The sequence below is a fragment of the Dromiciops gliroides genome, chromosome X, assembly GCF_019393635.1.
Source record: "Dromiciops gliroides isolate mDroGli1 chromosome X, mDroGli1.pri, whole genome shotgun sequence".
In the NCBI taxonomy this organism is placed as follows: Eukaryota; Metazoa; Chordata; class Mammalia; order Microbiotheria; family Microbiotheriidae; genus Dromiciops; species Dromiciops gliroides.
In genome coordinates, this window is record NC_057867.1 from 65,389,589 (window position 1) to 65,412,790 (window position 23,202).

At 46.1% G+C, this 23,202-nt stretch overlaps 1 protein-coding gene across 3 annotated transcripts in view; it reads right to left on the reverse strand.

Annotated features, from left to right (window-relative positions):
- The window catches only part of LOC122733555 (wiskott-Aldrich syndrome protein family member 3-like), a 116,394-nt gene that overhangs the window by 22,148 nt on the left and 71,044 nt on the right, over nucleotides 1-23,202 (reverse strand). For all 3 annotated transcript variants that reach the window (XM_043974053.1, XM_043974052.1, XM_043974054.1), the window contains 3 exons: nucleotides 15,008-15,078; nucleotides 14,606-14,689; nucleotides 2,248-2,405 (listed from right to left, as the gene is read on the reverse strand). In XM_043974053.1, coding sequence (XP_043829988.1) covers nucleotides 2,248-2,380 — 133 coding nt within the window. In that variant the 5' untranslated portion in view covers nucleotides 2,381-2,405; nucleotides 14,606-14,689; nucleotides 15,008-15,078. The remainder of the gene's footprint in view (nucleotides 1-2,247; nucleotides 2,406-14,605; nucleotides 14,690-15,007; nucleotides 15,079-23,202) is intronic.

A 23,202-nucleotide genomic window follows, 5' to 3' on the forward strand; every position in this document is an offset into this window, starting at 1 on the left:
CTCAGGTACTGCCATGCTATGGCCAACAGTCCCTTCCAGCATGCCATGCCATATTCCGGCCCATTCTGCATCCTGTCCCCCTGGCTCCTCAGGCATTCCAAGCTGACTTGATGGGCATATGCACAGTACTTTGGCTCACTAGCCAAACAGGAAGCGTGTTTGCCATTGATTTCCCACTGAGAGCCTCTAAACTCCAGGGACTTAGCATGGAAGTACTTTCATTTTGGAAAATCTGACTGAGAGGCTAGGGCTAGGACCAGGTGAAAGGAAGGGGTCTGCGGCCAGGCCCCAGGCCATCTGGAGCAGTTCAAATCACAGACCTTCCCTAATGCTTCAAGTAGCTTCCTGTCCCAATGGTAACAGCACGCATTAAAGGTTTGAAAAGTACTCTCTCAGGGGCAGTTAGATGGCTAAGTGGATAGAGCACTGGCCCTAGATTCAGGAGTACTTGAGTTCAAATCCGGCCTCAGACACTTAACACTTAACTAGCTGGGTGACCCTGTGCAAGTCACTTAACCCCAATTGCCACGCAAGAAAACAAAAACAAAAACGAAAAGTACTCTAGACAAAACAAAATGAAGAAGGGGGCAGCTAGGTGGCACAGTGGTTAAAGCACCAGCCCTGGATTCAGGAGGACCTGAGTTCAAATCCGGCCTCAGGCACTTGACAATTACTAGCTGTGTGACACTGAGCAAGTCACTTAATCCCCATTGCCCCCCCACAAAAAAAACGAAATGAAGAACAACTCTGAGCCAGGGAGGGCAAGTATCATCCCCATCCCTCCAAAGGCCTTTGCCCCTATCAGAGGCAATGTCTCAACAGGAAGGGAGGGTTCTGCCTAAATCCTAACTTAGCCTCTGTTGCTAATGAGAGAGTCCTTCATAAGGCAATCGTAGTAACACAAGCACCCCGACACACGTGGCCCATTTACCAGGAGCCAGACTGCTATCCAAATGTGAGAGCTGGAAGGGACCTTAGAGATCTTGGGGTTTGACCCTTTCATGTTATAGTCTTCTGAGACTCAGAAAAAGATAGTAATTTGCCCAAGTTAGTGGGTAACCCATGGAAGGGTTGGCCACTATGGCAGGAAGTGTCGAGGAAGAGGCTTTTGACCATCAGGAAAAAGCTGTAAAGTCTTTCAGAACGAAACCAACAATAAACAAGCTCATTGGGAAGGCCCAGATATGCTGCCCACTTGTCTGGGGAATTGATCAGATGACACCTGAAGATCACCTTCAATCCTCAAAAATCTGTGGCCTCATAAGACTAGGGATTCCCCAGACACCGGCACTTCATTACTTCCCTTCTCTGGATCTCAATATCACCTACAAAATGAAGGGATCTGAGGAGATCAAGTCTAAAGCTTTAACCTTAAATTTGGAACTATGCCCAAAGGGCTATAGAGCTGTGCATACCCATTGACCCAGCAATACCACTATTAGGTCTTTTTCCCAAAGAGATCATAACAAGGGGAAAAGGGCCCACATGTACAAAAATATAGCTGCTCTTTTTGTGGTAGCAAGGAATTGGAAATTGGGGGGTTGCCCATCAACTGGGGAATAGCTGAACAAGTTGTGGTATATGAATGTAATGGAATACTATTGGGCTGTAAGCAACAATGAGCAGGAGGAGTTCAGAGAAACCTGGAAGGACTTACATGAACTGATGCTGAGTGAGAGGAGCAGAACCAGGAGAGCACTGTACACAGTATCAACAACATTGTGTTTTGATCAACTGTGACAGACTTGACTCTTCTCAGCAACGCAATGGTCCAAGATAGTTCCAAAGGACTCATGATGGAAAATGCTCTCCAAATCCAAAAAAAAGAACTGTGGAATCTAGAGGCAGATTGAACCATACTATTTCTATGGTTTTTGTTTTTCTTTTTTGAGGTTTTTCCTTTTTGCTCTGATTCTTCTTTCACAGCATGACTAATGCAGAAATATGTTTAACATGATTGTACATATATAACCTATATCAGACTGCTTTCTGTCTTGGGGAGGGGGGAAGGAAGGGAGGGAGGGAGGGAGAAAAATTAGAAACTAGAAATCTTATAAAAACAAATGTTGAAAACTATTTCTACATATAACTGGAAAATAATAAAATACTTTTATGATTAAAAAAAATAAAGCTTTAACCTTAGACATTATGATCCTTTACTGCCCACAACCAAAAGTCAAAGAGGCCAAACTAGGAGAAAAAGGTGATTGGCTCCAATCCAGAAAGCTATCCCTCAGGCCCACTTACTGAGGCTGCCTAGCTGCTTGATGATGGCAGCTAGGGTGCTGTTGGTGACACATTCCAGCTCGCTGGTAACCCCATCGGGCAGGGCACCTCGGCACAAGTGCCTGGGCTCAATGTTCCTCTTGACCAGTGGCATTGTCCTGGGTTGTCTTCAGTATCTCCTGTAGGAAGGGAGGGTAGGAGAAGAGGGAGAGTTGAACTTAGGACTGAAAACAAGACAAATAGATCAAGGACCTCGCCAGAAGGCCAGAAACTCCATGCTGAAAGGAACTAAGTTGGATTCAGCTCCCTAACCCAGAGAAGTCCTTCAGCCCACCTCTTGACAGCTCATCCCTCTTGGTCTTCCTTAGTACTTAGCATTCAGGAGGACCTGAGTTCAAATCCAGTCTTGGACACTTGACACTTACTAGCTATGTGACCCTGGGCAAGTCACTTAACCCTCACTGCCCTGAAAAAGCAACAGCAACAAAATACCACCTCCTTAGTACTTAGCACCGTAAGAGCTCTTTGCATTGGTCATGGTACATAAGGGTCTGGAGTCTCATTTTACAGAAGGGAAAATGGAGGCCAAGGATCTCAGCCAGAATGTGAGCAGTGAGAAACTGCATGTGCCACTGGCCTGTTCTCAGCAGATCAAATGGAAAATATTAGAAAGGGCCTAGCTATGTGGCACAGCCCTGGAAGGTGTCTTCTCCAGAGCCGGCCATGTGGCACAACTCTGGCAGGGCTTATTCTCTCTCTTGTTGGGGTGGGGGGCAGCCTCCTTATTGCCTCGTCAGACAAAGGGAAGGGCTGCTGGGTCTCTTTCGGATTCTCTGTCCAAGAACTCCGACCATGCAGACACAGCTGGCCCAATGTAAGAAGTTCACCATGTACCCACCTCCTTTCCTTCCCCTCCTGTTTCCATTGCCTAGTTCTCTAGCCTGCGGCCCTTCCCTACACCTCCCCACAGGAACTTTGATGCTTCTGTCATGTCCTTGTCATTTCAGAGGATATACTGTAGTTTTGTGTGAGTCTCAACTAAGTTCTCTCAGGCGTCTCCATGATGGAATCACAGAAATGCCTGGAGAGACAGTCAGATCAGACCAGACAAGATAGACCCCAAGGCTAAACACCACTGTGCCTCATGGTGAAGACCCCTCTGCTTGGACAGCTAACCCCTCAGGCCTCCAGCTAGTCACCGCATTGGATCCAGTTGGATTCAGTTTGGTAGGGAAAAGGGCCTGAACCCTGGGCTCATGCCCCAGGTTTGTCATTGACTTACCACTACGAGGGCCCTTCCCTTTCTTTCCTCTGGGCCTCAGTGTGCCCATCTGTGAAAGGGAGCATCAAGGGTCTCTGTGCCCTCATGTGCCTCCCTGGGTTGCTGTGAGGAGGAAGGAGATGGAAAACCATTGGTTTCATGCCCAAGAAAGGGGCAGCCTGGTCAATGTACCAGTATGTTGTTGTTCTACTGCCTCAAAGAAAAACAGTTGGGGGTGGGGGGAGGGGAGGGGGAGGAATAAGCAAGCTGACTGAGAGCCATATAACCACGTCCTATGAGCTTTTTCCCCTCTGATGAACTGCCTTATTGTCCAACCAGTTCCCAGAGCCCGGATGCTTAGCTTGAAAAGCTGCAGAGATATGTGGCAGTTCATTGGTAGCCCCAAGCACCAAATGCAGTCCATTAACTGTTATCACTGGGTGCTGGCAGGCAACGGTGGGCACTGCAGAAGAATCCAGGCCTGCTCAAAAGGATGGCAGTGGTAAAAAAAAACCTTCACAGAGGTTCCAGGGGGCCAATTCCCAGACCCCCCCCAAAGCAGTGCCAGCCTTTGAATCTGCCAGGGACAGTGGAGTCTGCGGGACCTCCCAGCAGAGGTGGGACAAACTGGCAGCCGCCCCATGGAGGAGGAGTGAAGTTTTGGTGGGCATGAGTTGCTTCTCTTCACCGATAGAAGAAAAGCAGCCTATTACTGCAGCAAAAGCAGAAGCAGTAGCTGCTGAGGTCAGTAATTAGTTCAAAAAGGGGCCCAGGGGGCATGGAATGTGTACAGGACTTAATTGGGAAAGAGCTGGTTAGGGCTTCAGCCCAGCCACCTGGAATGCCCCCGTTCAGCGGATTCCAGTAGAGCTGATTTCTCCAAGGAGGTCAAGACACTCTCATTCCCCAAACATCCAAAGCGAAAGCCCAAGGGGCCACAGATTGCTCTTCTGATTTTATAGAGGAAACCAAGGCCCTGCCAGGAAGGGACTTGGAGTGTATAGACCAGTTCTAGATCTTGCTCTGCTAACTCTCCATATGACCTTGGGCAAATCACTTCCTCTCCAGGCCTTAGTTTCTCTGTAAAATAAGGGCACTGAACCTGATGGTCTAAGGTTGCTTCTCTCTCTAAAAGTCCATGGCTCACTGAAGCCTAGCTTCTTAAACTGTGGGTTGTGACCCCATATGAGGTCGTGTAACTGAATGTAGGCAATCACTAAAAATTATGCCTGGGATTGTGTAAAAAGTCCTTGGGTGAAAAGGGATCACAAGTGGAAAAAGTTTAAGAAGCCCTGCACTATAGAACCCATCAGTGACCAGGGCCAAGACCTGGACCTTCTCTTACGCCAACCACTGCCTAGGAATCCAACTCCACGGACCACAGAGCTGTCCCCCTTCCTGCACTGGTGCGGGGGAAGAAGGGTGGAATGAGACCCTCAGAAGTTGCATCACATTTCTAGTCCTGAGGAGGCTTGCTTCCTTTTACCCAAAATGCTCCTCAATGACCTTCAAGCTGCCCTTTGTCATCCTGCTATCCTGTACTTAGGGAATATAAACAAATCATGAGGAATGGGGTCAATCTTCTCTTAGATAATACAGATTCTATCCTCAAGGAACTTACAGTCTAGCAAGGAGACAAGAAACCCCAAAAGAACTATAGTACATACCACTAAATTATAGGGGCAGCTAGGCAGTGTTGCAGTGGACAGAGCACCAGGCCTGGAGTCAGAAAGATTTGTCTTCCTGAGTTCAAATCTGGCCTCAGACACTTACTAGCTCTATGACCTTGGGCAAGTCACTTCACTCTTTGCCTCAGTTTCCTCATCTGTAAAATGAGCTACTCCAGCATCTTGGCCAAGAAAACCTTAAATGGGATCACAAGGAGTTGGACCATGACTGAAATGACTGAACAACAACGCTAAATTATAAGTATATTGCAGAACCACAAAGCAAAGTGCCCAGTGAAGTCCAGGAAGAAAGTCATTACCAATCGGGGTACTCAGTGGTTTCCTGGAGAATGCAACATTTGAGTTGGACCTTGAAGGGCGAATTGGAATCAACAGGCAAAAAAAGAAGAAAAAGATCGTCACAAACCTGGAGAAAAATGTGTACCAAAGCACATGGGTTAGGGAGGACAGGAGGCAGTGGAGGCGCAGAGTTATCCAGTCCAGCTAAAGCCTTAAATGAATGGAAGGGAGACATTTGAAATCTGGAAAAGTAAGGTGGAACACTATGGTGGAGGTCCTGCAAGGCCAGGCAAAAGCGGTGCAATTTTATTTGAGAGGTAATAGGAAGCCACTGAAGTTTCTGAGCAGATGAGCAAAGGAGCCAGATCTGCCCTTGACAAAAAAGATCATTCTACCAGCAATGTATTACATACATTGAAAGGAAAAGAGAGCAGAGCCCTCAGAGGAGCCTACTGCCCTAGGCCAAGCTGGTGGTAATAAGGGCCAAGCCTGGGAATAGAGAGGCAGAGGGGATGTACGTATGGATGTATGTATGGATGGATGTATGGATGTATGGATGGAGGGAGGGAGAGATATATGGATAGATAGATGGGTGGATGGAGGGATGGAGAGAGGGAGGGAAGCATGGAGGGAAGGAGGGATGGAAGGACAGAAGACAGGCTCCTAAAGAGCAAGTGAGAGCACTTGTTAAGTGGTTAGATGTGAGGAGGGAGGGAGACACTTCTTTTTTTTTTCAGGGCAGTGAGGGTTAAGTGACTTGCCCAGGGTCACACAGCTAGTAAATGTCAAGTGTCTGAGGCCGGATTTGAACTCAAGTCCTCCTGAATCCAGGGCCAGTGCTTTATCCACTGTGCCACCTAGGCTGCTTCAGGCAGGGTGACACTTTCAATTCAGATTGACTTTTTTTCTTTCTCAGACATGGAAGGCCTGGGAAGGTGTCCTTTTCCAGAAACTTCCTTTTACTTCACTGCATGTTTTTACTGTAGATTTAGGCATTTCAACATTTCATCCTATTTTTGCATCACTATGACCACGTAAATACTATTCGATTGCATCAAAGTGTTATTCTAATATAATAACAATCCTTTTTTTTCTCCTGTACTAACCATATTTCCATCTGAAGTATTCTTTTTGTCCATTTTGTTAAGAGCTCTTTGTAAAAAATTCAAACTGTTGGTAATATGGTAGGTACATAACAACAAATCGCACCCACACACAACCACAGGCAAATGCAGACCGACAATGTAGTGACATGTTATGAAGCCCCTGACTAGCTCGTATGTTCCACATGAACTGAATTGTGGCTCACATTAAATGTGGCTTGGTATCATTTTATAATTTGTAATTTATAATTTCACTAAGTTGAATTTTGTATTATCAAAACTAGCATTAATCATGATCCAGCTTTATGTATATACAAATCAACAAATATAACATCATTTCAGGGGGCCCTGACAAGTGGGAATGGAGGAAATCCTCTTATAGAGGAGGTGATACTTGGGCTGAGCCTTGGATTTCAAGAAGTGAAAGAGAGGAGTGAGGGCATTCCAGGCTCATGCCAAGGCACCGAGGTGGAGGAAGCAGCAAGAAAAGCAAACAGGATTCGATCTGAATAAGGAGGAACAGAAAATTGTGATGGTCCAGGTTCTACTTCTCATCTTCATGAGAAAAGTCTGCAGAAGTAACTGGATTAAAGAATAAGACCCTGAAGACAGGGATTCCAAGAAGGCTCATTGAGGAAGCAAAGTAAGAAAGTGTAAGTAAAACAAATCAGATGTGGCTGTTGAGTTGTTTAAGAGTGGATATAAAAGGTTAGAAAGGTACCAACAAGCGCTTTGGCTATGAATAAACACCCACAAGCAGGAAAACAACCAAACAAGGCTGAGAATCTCCACTGCTATGAAGAAAAGGGAGGATTGATTTCCCAGTGACTTGCATTGACTATGGGAAGGGCATGAGAGCCATGTAGAACAACAGCTGGACTCAGGCAATGCAAAGAGGCAAATTGGGATTGTGGGTAGGAAGAACTTCTGACCAATTAGAGCTATTCCCAAATGGTGCGGAGGTGCTGCCCCAAAGGAAGTGGAGCCCCTCTCCTTGGAGGCCTTCAAGCAGAGGCTGAATGACCATCTATGTTAGGATGGAGGTTCTTCCTATCAAATGAAAGGGACAACAGGGATTCTAAGAGGTGGAGGTGAGAAAGGAGTGAACTGCAGGTGTGGAAATGGCAGATGGGAGACAGCGGGAGATGAGCAAAGTGCCATGGGGGAGGAACAGGAAGAGAGCCAGTTTGCTTGAATCAGTGTGCATGAATGTGATTCATGCTGGAAAGATGGATTGGGGGGAAGTGGTGAAGGCCTTTCAATGACCCGAAGAGGAGCTTCTATTTGATCCTACGGGCAATGCCCTGAGTAGGGGAGGCACCTTGGACTTGCATGGAGGCTAGACTGCAATGGGTAAAAGCCTTGAGGCAGGCACACCGATAAGGAGGGCATGGACTAGGGTGGTAGTTGAGGGGTTTTAGAGGAGGGGATAGTTGCTAAATCTTGAAACATGAAGGAGAGTGCGGTAGTGGAAACAACAAGGGAAGAAAGCTTTTTTCTAGGAATCTGGCTGTAAAGGGAGGAGAGATACAGGCAGATAGCTCAAGGAGACAATGGTGTCAAGCAAAGGTATTGTCAAAGCTCTGGGAGGCCTGGGCATGTCTATAGGCAACAATGGATGAAGAGTGAAGTGAACACAGAGGGAGAAGATGATGAAAGAAGACTGCAGTGAATAGGGTCAAGGATACAATTAGAGTGCTTGGCCTTGGGGAAGGGGATTATTTCTTCCTCTGAGATGGAAGCAAAGGAGAGAAAGGGAGATGGTTTTGAGAGCACGCACGTGAGTTCTAATCCTGACTACCTGTATGACTTCTCTTCTGTGGACCCTACTTTACTCCTGTGTAAAATGAGAGCATTAATCGGTCTACACTCCAGGTCTTTTTTAGTTCTAAGTCCTAGATAGTCAAAGAAGGCCTGATCAAGTTGTCTTCACTAGCCACCAGAAGCTGATAGTGGCTTGAAGGCCCAATCTCCAATGTGTTCCATGGAAGCCCTATTTGTAGAGGCAAAGGAGAAAATTGAAATCAAACTGGATGGAGACATAGGAACCTTTTGCTCTAGTCCTTGTTCTGCTCCTAACTGTATGATCTTGGGCAAGTCACCTAACCTGGATAGCCCTCAGGTTCCTCATCTCTAAAAGGGGATTAGAATACTTAACAGGATCAGTGTCAAGAAAGCCGCTGGTAAAGGTCAAAGTGCTGCAGAAATGGGAATAGTTATTATTGTTATCATCAGCTGACCTCTAAGGTCACTGTTGCTTGACATTCTTAACTTCTATTTTTGAATTTGAGTTTCCTTTCTTTTCCTGAGCATCCTGCGGGGAGAGGGAATGCTAGAAAGAGCACTGGAGGTGGAGGCAGCATGCCTCCACTCCCACCCCAGTTCTGCCACTAAGCTGTGTGACCTTGGGTCATAATCTTCCTCTCTCTGAGCCTTAGTTTGTTCATCAGTAAAAACAAGGGGTGGGAGGAGGGGGAGCAGTTTAGTAATTGCAAAATGACACAGAATATATATATAAGCAGAGAAAAGAGAAAGGAAGGAGGAAGGGCCTGAGGGCTTAGATAAACACTGTGAGAGAGAAAGAGAGAAATGGCCAAGACTTCCCAGGACACTCCACTTCAGCCTATTTTCCATCTGCATGACATGCTCATTGTATCCAGCTGCATTTCCTTCCGGGCCAGGTTCGTCTGTGTAAAGGAAGCCCAGGATTTGGGCCTAGAATCATTTGAATATTTCAGCTGCTCACTGGTCAGGTTTTCATGGAGGCTTTAAGGCTCCAAACTGACATACTCTCTTGAGCCCCACAGCAGTGACGTAGCTAGCATAGCATCACCCCCATCTTACAGATTGGCAGTGGAGGAGTTGAGAGGAGTGGACAGTTCTCCTGACTCCCCATGAAGCCCGGTAGTCTTGTTTTTTCTCCTCTGGATAACCCTGGTCAGAGGCTGGGGAGGGAAGGGTGGAAACCATTGATAGGAGTGAAGTTTAAGAATTCTGAGTAGGATTCATTCATCCAGCCTTCCCCTCTCCTGTGGAAACTGGCCCTACTCTAATGAATTCTTCAGAGAGCTCAACAGCTTCTTGCTGGGGATCCCCAATCCCTTGTGCAGGTTCAGGTCACATTAGCAACTCAAGAAGTGCATGTACAGAGACAGCTGTGCCCCACCCACCCACTCCCAGCCTCCCCAGCCAGGGAAGTATAGCTAAGTAGCTAAATGGGACCGTCTGTAGGTGGCTTAAGCGCCTACGCCCACATCAGTTGGGCTGCCAACTCAGGGTCAGATGCTGAGAAAGTGTTAATATGGATGCAGATGCAGGTACAGTAAAGCCTGCCCAGCTGAGGGCATCAAAGGAATAATCAGCCCTGATTTTCCAGCACAGAGTTCAGAGCTACAAGGGATCTCTGAACACAACCCTTTACAGGGAGCAGGCCATTGAGGCCCAGGAACACCCCCCACCCCTGCCACCATGGCTTAAGTGGGGGCCCCTGAACAGACGTGACCCCCAGGCCAGCCCTTCCTCTCTGTCTGTGCTGGTTCACCCCTAACATCTCACAAAGGCCCACTTTCTCTTTCCAGAATCCTAAGTGACTCCAAAGACTGGGAAAGGAAGGCAAGAAGGGGGAAGAAAGCCGACAAGAGGGATGAAGCAGCCATAACCTTAACCCTGGAGGGTCTTCGAGTCAGTCTGCTGTCAGGATTTGGGGCTCCAGTCGTGCCTACTTCTTCCTGGCTTTGCTATGGTTTGGAGAGCTAGTCAGGGTGCTGAGCCTGTCCATGTAGAGCTACAGACGAAAGAAACTGATGTTTTATCACCATCGATTCCAGACTCAACGACTCATTGATAGGGAACCAGAAGCAAAGGCAGGAGAATCAGGTAGGGCCTACAGACTTGCTATGGCTTAATAGTGAGGAGGGATAGGATGCCCACTCTGCCTTAGCCAAGTTCCTATGTGGTAATGCAGCTGCCCAGAGAATGGGTGCTGAGAAGGACTAGGATTCTGGAATCCTGGAATGCTAAGAGCCCAGGGGAAGAGGTTCTGGCTTGTGGACGTTAGGGGCATCACATGGGCCCCAGGAAAAGGGAACCTACCCCCTGTATCCAGAATGGTACCGCCACATCTTCCATTAGGACCTTCTGTTTTCTCTCTATCCTTGATGCCAAATGAACAAGATTGGTCTCATTTTGCATATTAAAAATTGAGGCCAGGGGGCAGCTAGATGGCGCAGTAGTTAAAGCACCAGCCCTGGATTCAGGAGTACCTGAGTTCAGATCCGGCCTCAGACACTTGACACTTACTAGCTGTGTGACCCTGGGCAAGTCACTTAACCCCCATTGCCTAAAAAAAAAATTGAGGCCAAAGAGATTCAGGATGTTGACTACTGCCAGGCCCAGGAAATCCTGGCCCTTAATAAATTTGTAGTGGTTGACTGATGATGGGTTTGCTACCCTAAAGGAAATCCCTCTTTATCCTGGATATATAAATGGTCCTGGGGAAGCCAATAGGCTCCCACTGTTTAAAAAACAAGCCCTATGACTGTTAAACAATGATGCATCAACCCAGGAACCTCACTTCTCATTCTGGCCAATCCAATGACCCCAAAACATGTCCTGTGGCTCTTAAAGCCACATCCTGCAGGAAAACGGGAGGCTCATAAACAGGGCAGCTGGACCACTGGCCAGCAGGAAGGGGGGGGTGGGGAGGGAAGAAGATTTAATGAACTACTAGTAGACAAGGGAAAGCAGGGAACAAAAGGGTCATTCTTCCCTTATGGCAGCCCAAGGCTGGAAGGCTGCCTTCCTCACGGCCTGGATGAGAGAGAAGGAAATCGGGGCCAGCAGCATGACAGAGATAGCTGAAAAGTGCATTGTGTAGGGGGCCCAGATAGGGCAACAGAACGCTTCCGCCCAGCCTCGAGGAGATTCAAGGCCAAAGGCAACCAGGGACCTGGACTGGGTTGGGGAGAAAAAGGGGGGCTATCCAGCCAGGAGGCTAAGAGCCGAGAGGTCTAGGAAAAGAATGGGATCCAGACCTGCCCCCTCCCACCTTGCTGGCTTAGGATAAGGACATTGGGACCACCCAAGCACCTCATGGGTAATCAAAGAGAAGCTCAAAGAGGGCAGCCAAGGAGGCCCAGTAGCCTGGGGCAAAGGGCAAAGCAAAGGTGAAAAGTTGGCAACACTGAGATAAAGAAGGAATAATGTTGAGGAAGCTCAGAGGTCCTGGTTCAAGGCACAACAAGAAGAAACCAAATGGGACCCATTGCTGACTTTCCCCTGATATTTAGCTGTAGGTGAACAGGCACATGACATCACAAGCCTAGTCCCTGTGGGTCAATGATGACATGAAGGGCTAGCACAGTGATGAGCAGCTGTTTTCTGTTTCCACTGAGGGGGGACAAGAGGGCACAGTCTGAAAAGTAAGCAGGAGAGACTGATGAGAGATCCTGAAAAAAGGAGCTTTCTTCATTTTAGGAGTGAATTGGGGCATAATATATAGAACTGGACAAGAAGCATGACTAGAGGCTGGAATCTAGGCTCACTCTAGCTCTGCTGGTGGGATTGTGTGACCTTTGACCCACTGTTTAAGAACACCTCCACCAACCACCAACCTCCCAGCAGGTGACCTGCACCTTCCCATCCAAAATCAGCTTCCTCAACTTCCCTTTTATTTGACTCTCCTCTTTGACACATCTCTCTTCTGCTTATCTCAGTCAAAGAGGGGCCTTCTTCTTTCCAAAATTAACATCTGTCCTCTTGATTTGATCCCTTCCTATTTCCTCGAAGATCTTATTCCCTCAATTATCCCCTCCATTCTTCAATACCATCAGTCTCTTCCAACCCACTGATGTTTTCCCTTCTGCCTACAAACGTGTTCAGAGATCCCCAACCCAGATACTATCCTCTCCATTTCCTTTCACTGCCAAACTTTGTGAACAAATGGCCTCCATTTTTCATCAGCCATTCTGTTGAACTCCCGAATCTGACTCTTTTTAGAAGTCATCAATAATTCTGGAGAATCATCACATCTAACTGGCCTTTTCCCAATGGTCGTACTCCCAGACTTTTCTGCATTTAACACTGCTGACCACCTTCATCTTGTAGATTCCTCCTCCCCTGGCCCTGGTCTGTGATACTACAGTATTCTGGCTTGCCTCGTTTTCTGACTCAATTTCCTTCCTCAACATGAGGGTTCAGTTATCAGGCCTACATTCTCTCCTTTGGAGAGCTCATTTGTTCTCATATCTTTAATCATTGGCGCTATTCGGATACCTCTCGAACCTGCCAAAGGCCATCTTCTCACCTTAACTGCAGCCTCACATCTCCAAAGGCCTGGTGGAGAATCTGGTGGAGAACCACTTGAGTGTCCTCTCTACCTACCTCCTTCAAGGCCCAACTCATAAACAACCTTCTTTCCTGGCCACGACAGCCCACAGGATGCACCTCTCCCTTCTACAGCACTCAGCACTGTCTACTGTCTGTTCTACTTAGTAGACACCTACAATACACACTGCCTCGGGATTGAGGCTATTTTTATGTGTGTGTCCTGTCTTCCCCTGGGACTGTGAACTCCTTGAAGGCAGAAACCAGGTTGTCTCTGTCTTTCTACCACCCACAGCACACAGGAAAGGGCACTGCATACAGAAGGGACATAATAAATAACAACTGATCGATTAGCTTCTCTGTGGCTCAGTTTCTCCATCTTGTAAACCAGGATATGATACTTATAATCACAGAACTAGAACAGAAGTTGGAAGAGACCTCAGAAGTCATATCTGAGGAATACTCACTCCCCTCTACTCCATATCATCCTCATCTCTTCTCCCACCAGAATCTTGGATTCCATCCCTGGGATCCAAGGCTCTGATAGATGAGCCTTCTCTGATCTCACCCAGACATCACACCATGCTGCCTACACTCAAGCCATCATCATCATCATCTCCCTATGAGCCATGAACTTGGATTGTGGCCTGAGGATGCACTCCCCGCCCTGATCTTTTCTGGCTCCCGTCCATGTGTTATCTTCCACAATTAGAACATAAGCTCCTGGAGGGCAGGGACTGGTTTTTTTTTTTTGCTTGAAGCTATATCCCTAGCACGTAGCACAGCACGTGGCACACAGTAGGTGCTTAATAACTGCTTTACAATAATCTCCGTAGGCTTCTGGGGCAGCCCATTTCAACTGGAGATCTACATGATAGGATGGGTTTTTCCTCTTTTCTTTTCTCTTCTGCCCCTCTGTTACCTTCCACAGGTGCTCCTGGTTCTGCCCTCTGGTGCCCAGCTGGACAAGCTTTTCAAATGCCCCCCAAGTCTTCTCAGGCTAAACATCTCAAGTTCCTTTACCTGATCCTTACACAGCATGATCCTACATGGCATGGGTTCAAATTCTCTCCTGAGTACCCTCTTTGGGTTGGGCTCTAGCTTATCAGGGTCTGGCTTCAATGTCCCAGCCATTGTCTAACCAGAAGAGAGCAGAGGGCCCAGACCCTCCCTCACCCTGGACACTCACCTTCTGTCAATGTACCCCGAGACTGCCCTCATTTGGGGGGGCAGCCACTGAAGACTCCTCCCAAATTTCCTGTGACCCTCAGACTGTGCCACTGCTTTTTAAAATGCAGTTTAGACCTTGCCATTTATTCCTCTTAGGTGTGCCCCCATTTATACCTGTTGGGTCCTGACCCTGTCACTGTGTTACAGAGCCCATTCAGCCTTGAAGCATCTCCAAATCAAATAAGCATTCCATCTATGTCCTTACCTAACTAAGTCACTGATAAAAATACCAGAGCCTGGCTCTCCCTTTCTCCTGGGTCTCTCTGCAAAGATCCTGGAGGCCCTTGATAGAAAAGTATTTTTACCCCCAAATGACATCATCCAGACTAAGGTATCACCCCCACCCCAAGGCTTTTTAATTTCATGGTTTTAATTAATATTATTAATAACACCTTCCATATCTATAGCACTTTAGTGTTCACATCAATAAGCTTCCACAGTGTCATTATTCTCATTTTACAGAGAAGGGACTTAGAGAGGGGTTGGTGACTTACCTATGGTCACATCCTCACTGGTGCAAGAGATGAGTCTTGAGTCCCATGTAGTAACTGGGGATCCCTCTGGAGAATCCCCTAAACCTAGGAAGACATTTTCTTTCAGAAGGCTCCCCAGTCTCCTCCACCCCCATTCTGTAGCATCCTCTAGGCTGTATTCATTTCATGGTCTTATTTACCTGGGAATCTCATTAGCACATCTGCACAGCACAATGCAGAGTGAAGACATGGTCATTAGTCAACACCAAGTCATTAAGCCACATACAGAAGAAGAGGGGCCCGCTGCTTCTGCTTTAGTAAGATCTAGATTCCCCCCTCTCTGACCAGATGGGCTAGGCATAACCCCAAATTTACTTTGATCCCCCCAATTTACTTCTCCCCACATTCTTGATCTTTCCTTACCCTTTTACCATCCAGATGGAGACAAGTAGGAGGCTGGCTGGATCCACTTAGCCTTTGATTCACTGGTCAGTCTGCAGGGAAGATAGGTTGTTAAGGTATTTCTGGAAGACTAGGCCAAGAAAGCCCCCTGCCCCCAAAGGACTTCCAATGGGAAGGGACCTTAGAGAACATGAGACCAGGCTTCTCGTTTTACAGGTGAGGAGACTACCCAAGTTTACACAGTTAGTAAGAGGCAGGGCTGAGGCCAGCCAAAGACTAAACTTAATGAAAAAAAGTAGGTAGTGGCCTCACAGCCTGGGGCCTTGGCCATGATCTCCATTCTGCTGCCCATTTCTTTCCATTTATGGCCTTGTAGAGAGTATAGACAAGGGGAAGATGAAAGAAGAGAAATTCAGACACTTCCCTGTGATACAAAACATCAGAGGGGAAGGAGGCTGGAAGCACTGGTTAAAATGATGAATTTTATTCTAAAAGATGGAAAAAGCCATTACGAGAAGACAAACACTAATTCACTGCTGGTGGAACTATAAAATGGTCCAACTATTCTGGACAACAATTTAAAATTACAAAGCCAAAGTTATAAAACTACTTCTACCCTTTGACCCTGGTGGTCCTCTAGTGGACAATCACCTATAACAAGAAAAGATTAACATCTACAAGCATGTTTGTAACTGCAATATCAGCAATAACAAAAACCTGAAAACAAAGTGTCTAATGACTGGAGAATGATTGAACAAATTATGATCTAGTAATATAATGGAATATTATCAAATTAAAAACATGTTAAAAAAATCACCTCGAGGAGACAATAAAACTCTTAGTATAGACAATGTTCCATATTGGCATCGTGTTGCACAAGATAAAGAACACGTTCTGCCCTTGATAAAATGTTTTTCAGAAAACGTACTTTGGGCTTTTGTTTGGGTGCTTGTTAGGGAGTGTCTTTTATGTCAAAATAAAATGCATCAATAACTTCTCTAAAATAATTGTAAAAATAAAAGAAATAATTTGTATTATTAAGGGATTTCTCTTATCCAGGCACTCACTGGCACCCCAAGATACACATTAAGTTAGAATTTACCCTAAGCTCTCAGCTTCCAACTGGGCTCCTAGGCCCCAAGCCAATGAAGCAACACAACTGTCAAGTCCAAAATAACAGGCCCTCTCCTCTGGAATCCAAGTCATCGGTTAGTCCATATCTGCCACTCACTAGGGGTGTGAAAGTCCCTTACCCTTTCAGAGATGTAGCTTCCTCACTGGGAAAATGAAGGGATCAGATCCCTTCCTGCTCAAGTAGGAATGGGCTAGGAGAGGAGGCAGGCATGGGGAAAGGGGCACCTCTGGGACAGCGGATCTAAACGAGGCCTGGGAGCATTCTGCACCCACAAGGTTAAGAAGCTGCCATGGCAACAGATGAAGGTGGGCATCAGGCCAGGGCTTTTACCACTCTCAACTCCCTCCCCTTACCCACCCCCCCAACACACACAGAGCACAGAATGTCTGTACCAGGAGAAGAGAAGCCAACTCTTTTCTAAACCCTTCCATCTTTCCCACAGTGAGCTTAGTGAACAACAGCATCCATTCAGCTACTTGTCCCCTCTCTTAGCATAAGACCTCCCCAAAAGGCCTCTGTTTATCCTTCCAGCTTCACACTGAGGATGGGGGTCCTCGACTCTTTTATCTGAGGACATCACAGAAATACAGGGATCTGTCAACTTTTGAGGTAGGACTATAAAATGTTAGAGCAGGAAAGGGCCTTAAAACATAAAATCTAGAATGTCAGAGCTAAAAGAGACAATCCAAACCCCTCGTTTTACAGAGGAAGAAACCAAGACATGGAAAGGGAAAAGACTTGCCTAAGGTCAAAGAGCTAGTGAGGGGTAGGGCCCAAACTAGAAGGTAGGTCTTCTGTCTGACTGTTACTAGCCTGATGCCTTAGTTTGCACTTGGCCTGGGATCAGCTCAACTTCTCCTGAGTAACCTTAGCCCTAAAACACGTAAACCTCAATGGAAAACTGAAATGGGAGGGGGGGTGTTTGAGAGGGTTGTCATTGACACAATCAACTAGAGAATCTCAGGTTGGAAAAGGACTAACCTGTGACTGGACATACAGGAATCCCCTGTGTGGTATAAATAAGTAATCACCCAGCTTCTACTTGAAGGCCCTCAGTGATGGGAACCCATTATCTCCCAAATAGTAAGCAGAAGTTTCCAAAAAAATGGCCTATGGAAAGGGCTTTGAAAGAATCCTTAAGAGTCTGTTTCTGGAGTAGTCCTAAGCAGGATAATATTTTTTTTTTAATTTTTTTTTTTGGTGAGGCAATTGGGGTTAAGTGACTTGCCCAGGGTCACACAGCTAGTAAGTGTTAAGTGTCTGAGTCCGGATTTGAACTCAGGTCCTCCTGACTCCAGGGCTGGTGCTCTATCCACTGCGCCACCTAGCTGCCCCCAGGATAATATTTCTTAATAGTATGAGGCATCTGTCACCAAATTAAAGTCAATAATCATTAACTGAATGCTTACTGTGTACTAAATAAGTAATGGCACAGTCCCCATCCTCAAGGAGCTTACATTTTCCTGGAGGGAAATAATGTATACACAGATGAATAAATACAAAATAATATCACAGATTGAGAGCTGGAAGAGACCTCAGAAGCTACTTCACCACACAACCCCTTATTTTACAGATGAGGAAACCGAGGCTAAAAGGGGTTAGGTGACTTCTCCAAGGTTACAAGGTGAAGGCAGGGGAGACTATTAACAACTGAGAGAAATCAGGCCAACTGTAAAGGGAACAAGGGATTCCCAGAAACAGATGGTGAGAACACATTTCAACCTGTACAAAGCAAAGCCATGGAGAGGAGAACTGGAGGGTGCGAAAGAGATGGGCAGTGAGTCTGGACCCTCCATCTTGGAAATGGTGTCAGCCCAGGGCTACATTGCCAAAGGGAATCAAGAACTGACACAATTCTCAGAGTGTTTAAAGCCAATGTAGGAAGGAAGAAGGACTTTGTGGGACTAACTTCGCAACACAACTTTGAGGTAAGAAGTACAGGGCTCATTCCTCTGGTGGTTATCTCTAAAAGGGCAGGGGCCATCTTTTATCTTCTCCCCATGCTGGATGCTTAATATTTCATTATCCCCATTTCACAGAGGAGGAAATGGAGGCCCTGAGAAGCTGACTGCCTTAATGAAGGACACACACAGAGCAAGCAGCAACGCCCAGATTCAAATCCCAGTTCTCTGATGCCAAAGCCAGTGGTCCTTGAATCCTCACCTCCCCTTTGCAACTAGCACATGTCTGAATTTAATTCATTGGGCTAAAGCCCACTCTACAAATTCCATTTGTCCAGTGGTGAAATCAGCAAAGACTCCATTGGGAGAGGAGAGTGTGAGGCTGTGAACAGGGTCCACAGCCTGTCACCATCACTTTCAGCTGCTGGCTCCAATGCTGACTAGCTGGGCATGACCTTAGGACAAGCCACTTAACCACTATGAGCCATTTGCCATTTGCCTCATCTGTCATGTGACCACATTCATACTTCAAATCTCTATAACCTACAGGGTTGTTATGAGGAAAATGTTTTGTAAGCCTTACATTGCCATGGAAGTGGGAGTTATTACTCTTTATCTGTCTCACAGATTTCCAGATAAAAAACAGGAAATTCTTTTTCTTTCAAGGAAGATCACATCTATCCACAAATGATCCAGGGCTGGCAGGGTTCATTTAAGTCATATCAAAAGCTCTTGTACAGAGCTGGTGCCTCACAAGTGTTCTGTGAATTGGCTGAATTTAACATCCATGATTTTATTTGCCCCTCACAACAACCCCTGGGGGTAAGTTAGTGCAACTTTTACTATCATAATTTTACAGATGGGGAAACTGACTTGTCTACACATTGTTAGTGAGTGAAAGAGCCTTGCTCAAACCCAGTCTCCTGACTTCCAATCCAGTACATTCACCACTATATTTTGCTGATTCAAAGCCCCTCCTGAATCTGGTCCTTGCCATTCTTTAAATGGGCTGCCTCTGTCAAAAGATAAAAAAATCAATTTTTCTATTAATTTTATAGTTACATCAAGAAACTTCATAGTGCTTCCAGACCTATTTTTTGTTTTTTGTTTTTTTGTGGGGCAATGAGGGTTAAGTGACTTGCCCAGGGTCACACAGCTAGTTAAGTGTCAAGTGTCTGAGACTGGATTTGAACTCAGGTACTCCTGAATCCAGGGCCGGTGCTTTATTCACTATGCCACCTAGCTGTCCCGTGCTTCCAGACCTATTCATTCATTCGCAGAAAAATTTCATCAGGATAAATGTAAAGTCCTACCCTTAGGTTAAAAAAATCAACTTCTCCTAGATCATAGAAGCTAGAAGGGAGTCCAGGGTTGGCAAGTTCAACCCTTTCAGTTTAGAGATAAGGAAACTGAGGCCCAGAGAAGGGATATGATGGCCAAAAGAACACAGGTAGCAAATGCCAGAGTGGGCTTTGAACCCTGGTCCTTTGACACCACTCAGCATTCTTTTTACTGTGCCCTGATTCTCCCATGTTTCTTTCTTTTTTTTTAGTGAGGCAATTGGGGTTAAGTGACTTGCCCAGGGTCACACAGCTAGTAAGTGTTAAGTGTCTGTGGCTGGATTTGAACTCATGTACTCCTGACTCCAGGGCCGGTGCTCTATCCAGTGCGCCATCTAGCTGCCCCCCATGTTTCTTAAGTGCAAGATAGGGAGGTGTGGCCAGAAAGCAGCCAGTCTGAAAAAGACTTGAGGATTTTACTGGGCTACAAGCTTCACATAGGCCAGAATGAGATGGCAGCTATAGTAAGAGCTTCCAAGAACAACAAGGTGATGGCCCAGCTTCCTCTGAAGTATCAGGTTCACTTCATAATAACAATAATAAGAAGAAAATAAACATATAGTACTTACTATGCACCAAACACTATGCGAAGCACTTTATAAATATGCTCTCATTAGATTGTCACAACAACCCTGTGAGGCAGGTACTGTTTTCTCCATTTTACAATTGAAGAAACTAAGGGAAATAGGTTATGTGACTTGCCTAGGGTCACACTGCTAGGAAGTGTCTAAGGCCATCTTTGAACTCAGGTCTTCCTGACGCCAAGCCCAGGGCTCTATGCACTATGGCACTACCTAGTTGCCTAGACTAGAAAGTATCCAAAGGACAGCCACCAGAATGATAGAGGGCCTTGAATCCATGTCATATGAGGATGGATCAAAGGAACTAATGATGCTGAATCCAGCAAAAATCCGATTTAAGGAGTACTTGAAGGGCTCTCAAGTAGAAGAGGGGTTAGCTTCATTTTGGTCTGGGAGGACCAAATTAGGCACAAGAAGCTGAAAGAGCAAAGAGGCAAATTTTAGCTTACTATCAGGAAAACCTTCCTAACAAGTGGAGATATTGAGAAGTGGCATGGGGTACTTCGGGATGTAACGAATTCTCACTCATAGGATATGCTGTACTGAGGATTCTTAGGTTATAGACTGGACTATATGGTCATTGTGGCCCACTCCAAAGCAAATCCTGTGATTCTATGCTCCTCACGATGCTGAAAAAATGAAAGAATTATCATTCCTTTTGGGTAAATAATGCTCCAAGATCTGAATTGACTTGTCCAAGCTGATACAGCCAGTTAAGTGGCAAAGCTGGGCTGGAACCCAGGTCTTTTCATTTCAAATACAGTGGTTTTGTACTCCACAACATGTTGTTGAGTCATTTCCCCTGTGTCTGACTCTCCATGACCCCATTGGGGTTTTCTTGGCAAATATAATAGAGTGGGGGCAGCTAGGTGGCGCAGTGGATAGAGCACCGACCCTGGATTCAGGAGTATCTGAGTTCAAATCCGGCCTCAGACACTTAACACTTACTAGCTGTGTGACCCTGGGTAAGTCACTTAACCCCAATTGCCTCACTAAAATATATATATATAAAATAGAGTGGTTTGCCATTTCCTTCTTCAGCTCATTTTACAGATAAGGAAACTGAGGCAAGCAGGGTTAAGTGGTTTGCCCAGGGTCAAACAGCTGGTAAGTGTCTGAGGCCAGATTTGAAGTCAAGAAGATGAGTCTTCCTGATTCCAAGCCCAGTGCTCTGTCCACTGCAGCACCACCTACCTGCCCCTAAAGCTGTACTAGAATCTTCGAGTTGGAAGAAACTTCAAAGGGTTTCTAGTCCAAGCCATACCTGAATCTCCTCTACAATATACCCAACAAGTAATGACTCAATCTCTCCTTGAAGACCTCTATTGAGAGCAAAACTACTATTGTCCAAAGCAACCCATTTCACTTTGGGCCATTTCTAATACTTGTCAGAAGCTGAAATCCGATGCTCTGACACTGTTATTCCTTGGTCCTGGTGCTGTCTTCTGGGGCCAAACAGAACAAGTCCATTTCCTTTACAACATCACAGTCCTTCATAAAGGGCACAGGGAGATGGTGATCACCTCCTCTTTACCTCAGTTATTAGAAACACAAAAAAGTTAACATAATGAAACCACGCAGCAAGAACCTAAGAAATGTTTACTGAATTGGAATGAACAACTTTTAAAACAATCTACAATGATGAAAGCATTCCTCTCTTGTCAGTCTCATATTTCGAGGGAAGGTACAGAGGATTATAGTTGACATATACCCTTTGTGACTAGTAAATTAAACTGTTGAGAATTTATACCATGACTTACCTACCAAAACTAGAGGTGAGGAGATAGTGAAGGTCATAATGCCATCACCAGCAAATGGTTACTGAGCACCTTTATGTGAAAGCCCCATTATAGGTGCTGGACCATGGAGTCCTTAATTTCATCCTTGCTACCTTGGAGCAGTATTTGGGTCTCTACATCAACCAACCAGCCAATAAGCATTTATTAAATGCTTGCCAAGTGTCAGACACTCGAACTACAAAGACAAAAACCAGAGTTCCTATCTTCAGTGAGGTTACATTCCATAGGAGGAAACAATAAGCATCCGCTTAAATAAACCCAAAATACAGATATAAGGGAATTTCAGGGAGCACCAACAGCGAGGGAGGCTCAATAAAGGTTTCATGTAGGAGGTGGCACTGAGGTTGGGCTTTGCAAGGAGCTCAGGATTCCAGGAGATGAAGAGGAGATGGAAAATGGAATGTCATGTGGGAGGGACAGCAAGGAGGCCAGTTGGGCTGGAATGAAGAGTGTGTGAAGGGGAGGAATGTGTAAGAAGCCCGGAAAGGTAGGCTGGAGCCAGATCGGGAAGGGCTTTAAATACCAAATGGAGGAGTCTGCATTTTATCCTAGAGATAGCTTTGGAGGAGCGGGGAGCGATGTGAACACTGAGGCAGCTGCATAAAGGGTGGGCTAGAGAAAGGAGAAGTTTGGAGCAGGGAGAACAATAGAGAGGCCATCCAGGGAGAGAGAAGGGAATGGAGTGGGACAGAAGCCACCAAAACTGGCCACTGCGTGGATATGATGGATGAGAGAGTGAGAAGAGTTGGAGATGATCCTAAGACTGTGAAGGTGGGTGAATGGAATGACAATGGGGCCCTTGATAGAAACAGGGACATCAGGAAGAAAAGTAGGTTTGGGGAAGCCAGGTGATGCAGTGGATAGAGCACTGGCCCTGGAGTCAAGAGGACCTGAGTTCAAATCTGACCTCAGACACTTGACACTTAATAGCTGTGTGACCTTGGGCAAGTCACTTAACTCCAACTGCCTCAAACATCCGGGGCCATCTCCAGTCATCCTGATGTATACCTTCCACTGGACCCAAATGGCTCTGGAGGAGAGAGTGAGGCTGGTGACTCTGCCCAGGCCTCCCTCACTTAAATCCAATTCACTGCAAGTCATGACATCACCTCCTGATGTCATGGTCCTCTTTGAGATCAAAGGACAAACAACACTAAGATCGGGGCAGCTAGGTGGTGCAGTGGATAGAGCACCAGCCCTGGAGTCAGGAGTACCTGAGTTCAAATCCAGCCTCAGACACTTAACACTTACTAGCTGTGTGACCCTGGGCAAGTCACTTAACCCCAATTGCCTCACTTAAAAAAAAAAAAACAACAGTAAGATTTAGGGAAATTTATAGTGGGACACGATGAGTTTGAGAAGCCTTCATAATATCCAGTTCAAGAGATCCAACAGGCAGTAGGTGATGAAGGACTGGAGCTCAGGAGAAAGCCTAGGACTGGATATGTAGATTTTGAAGT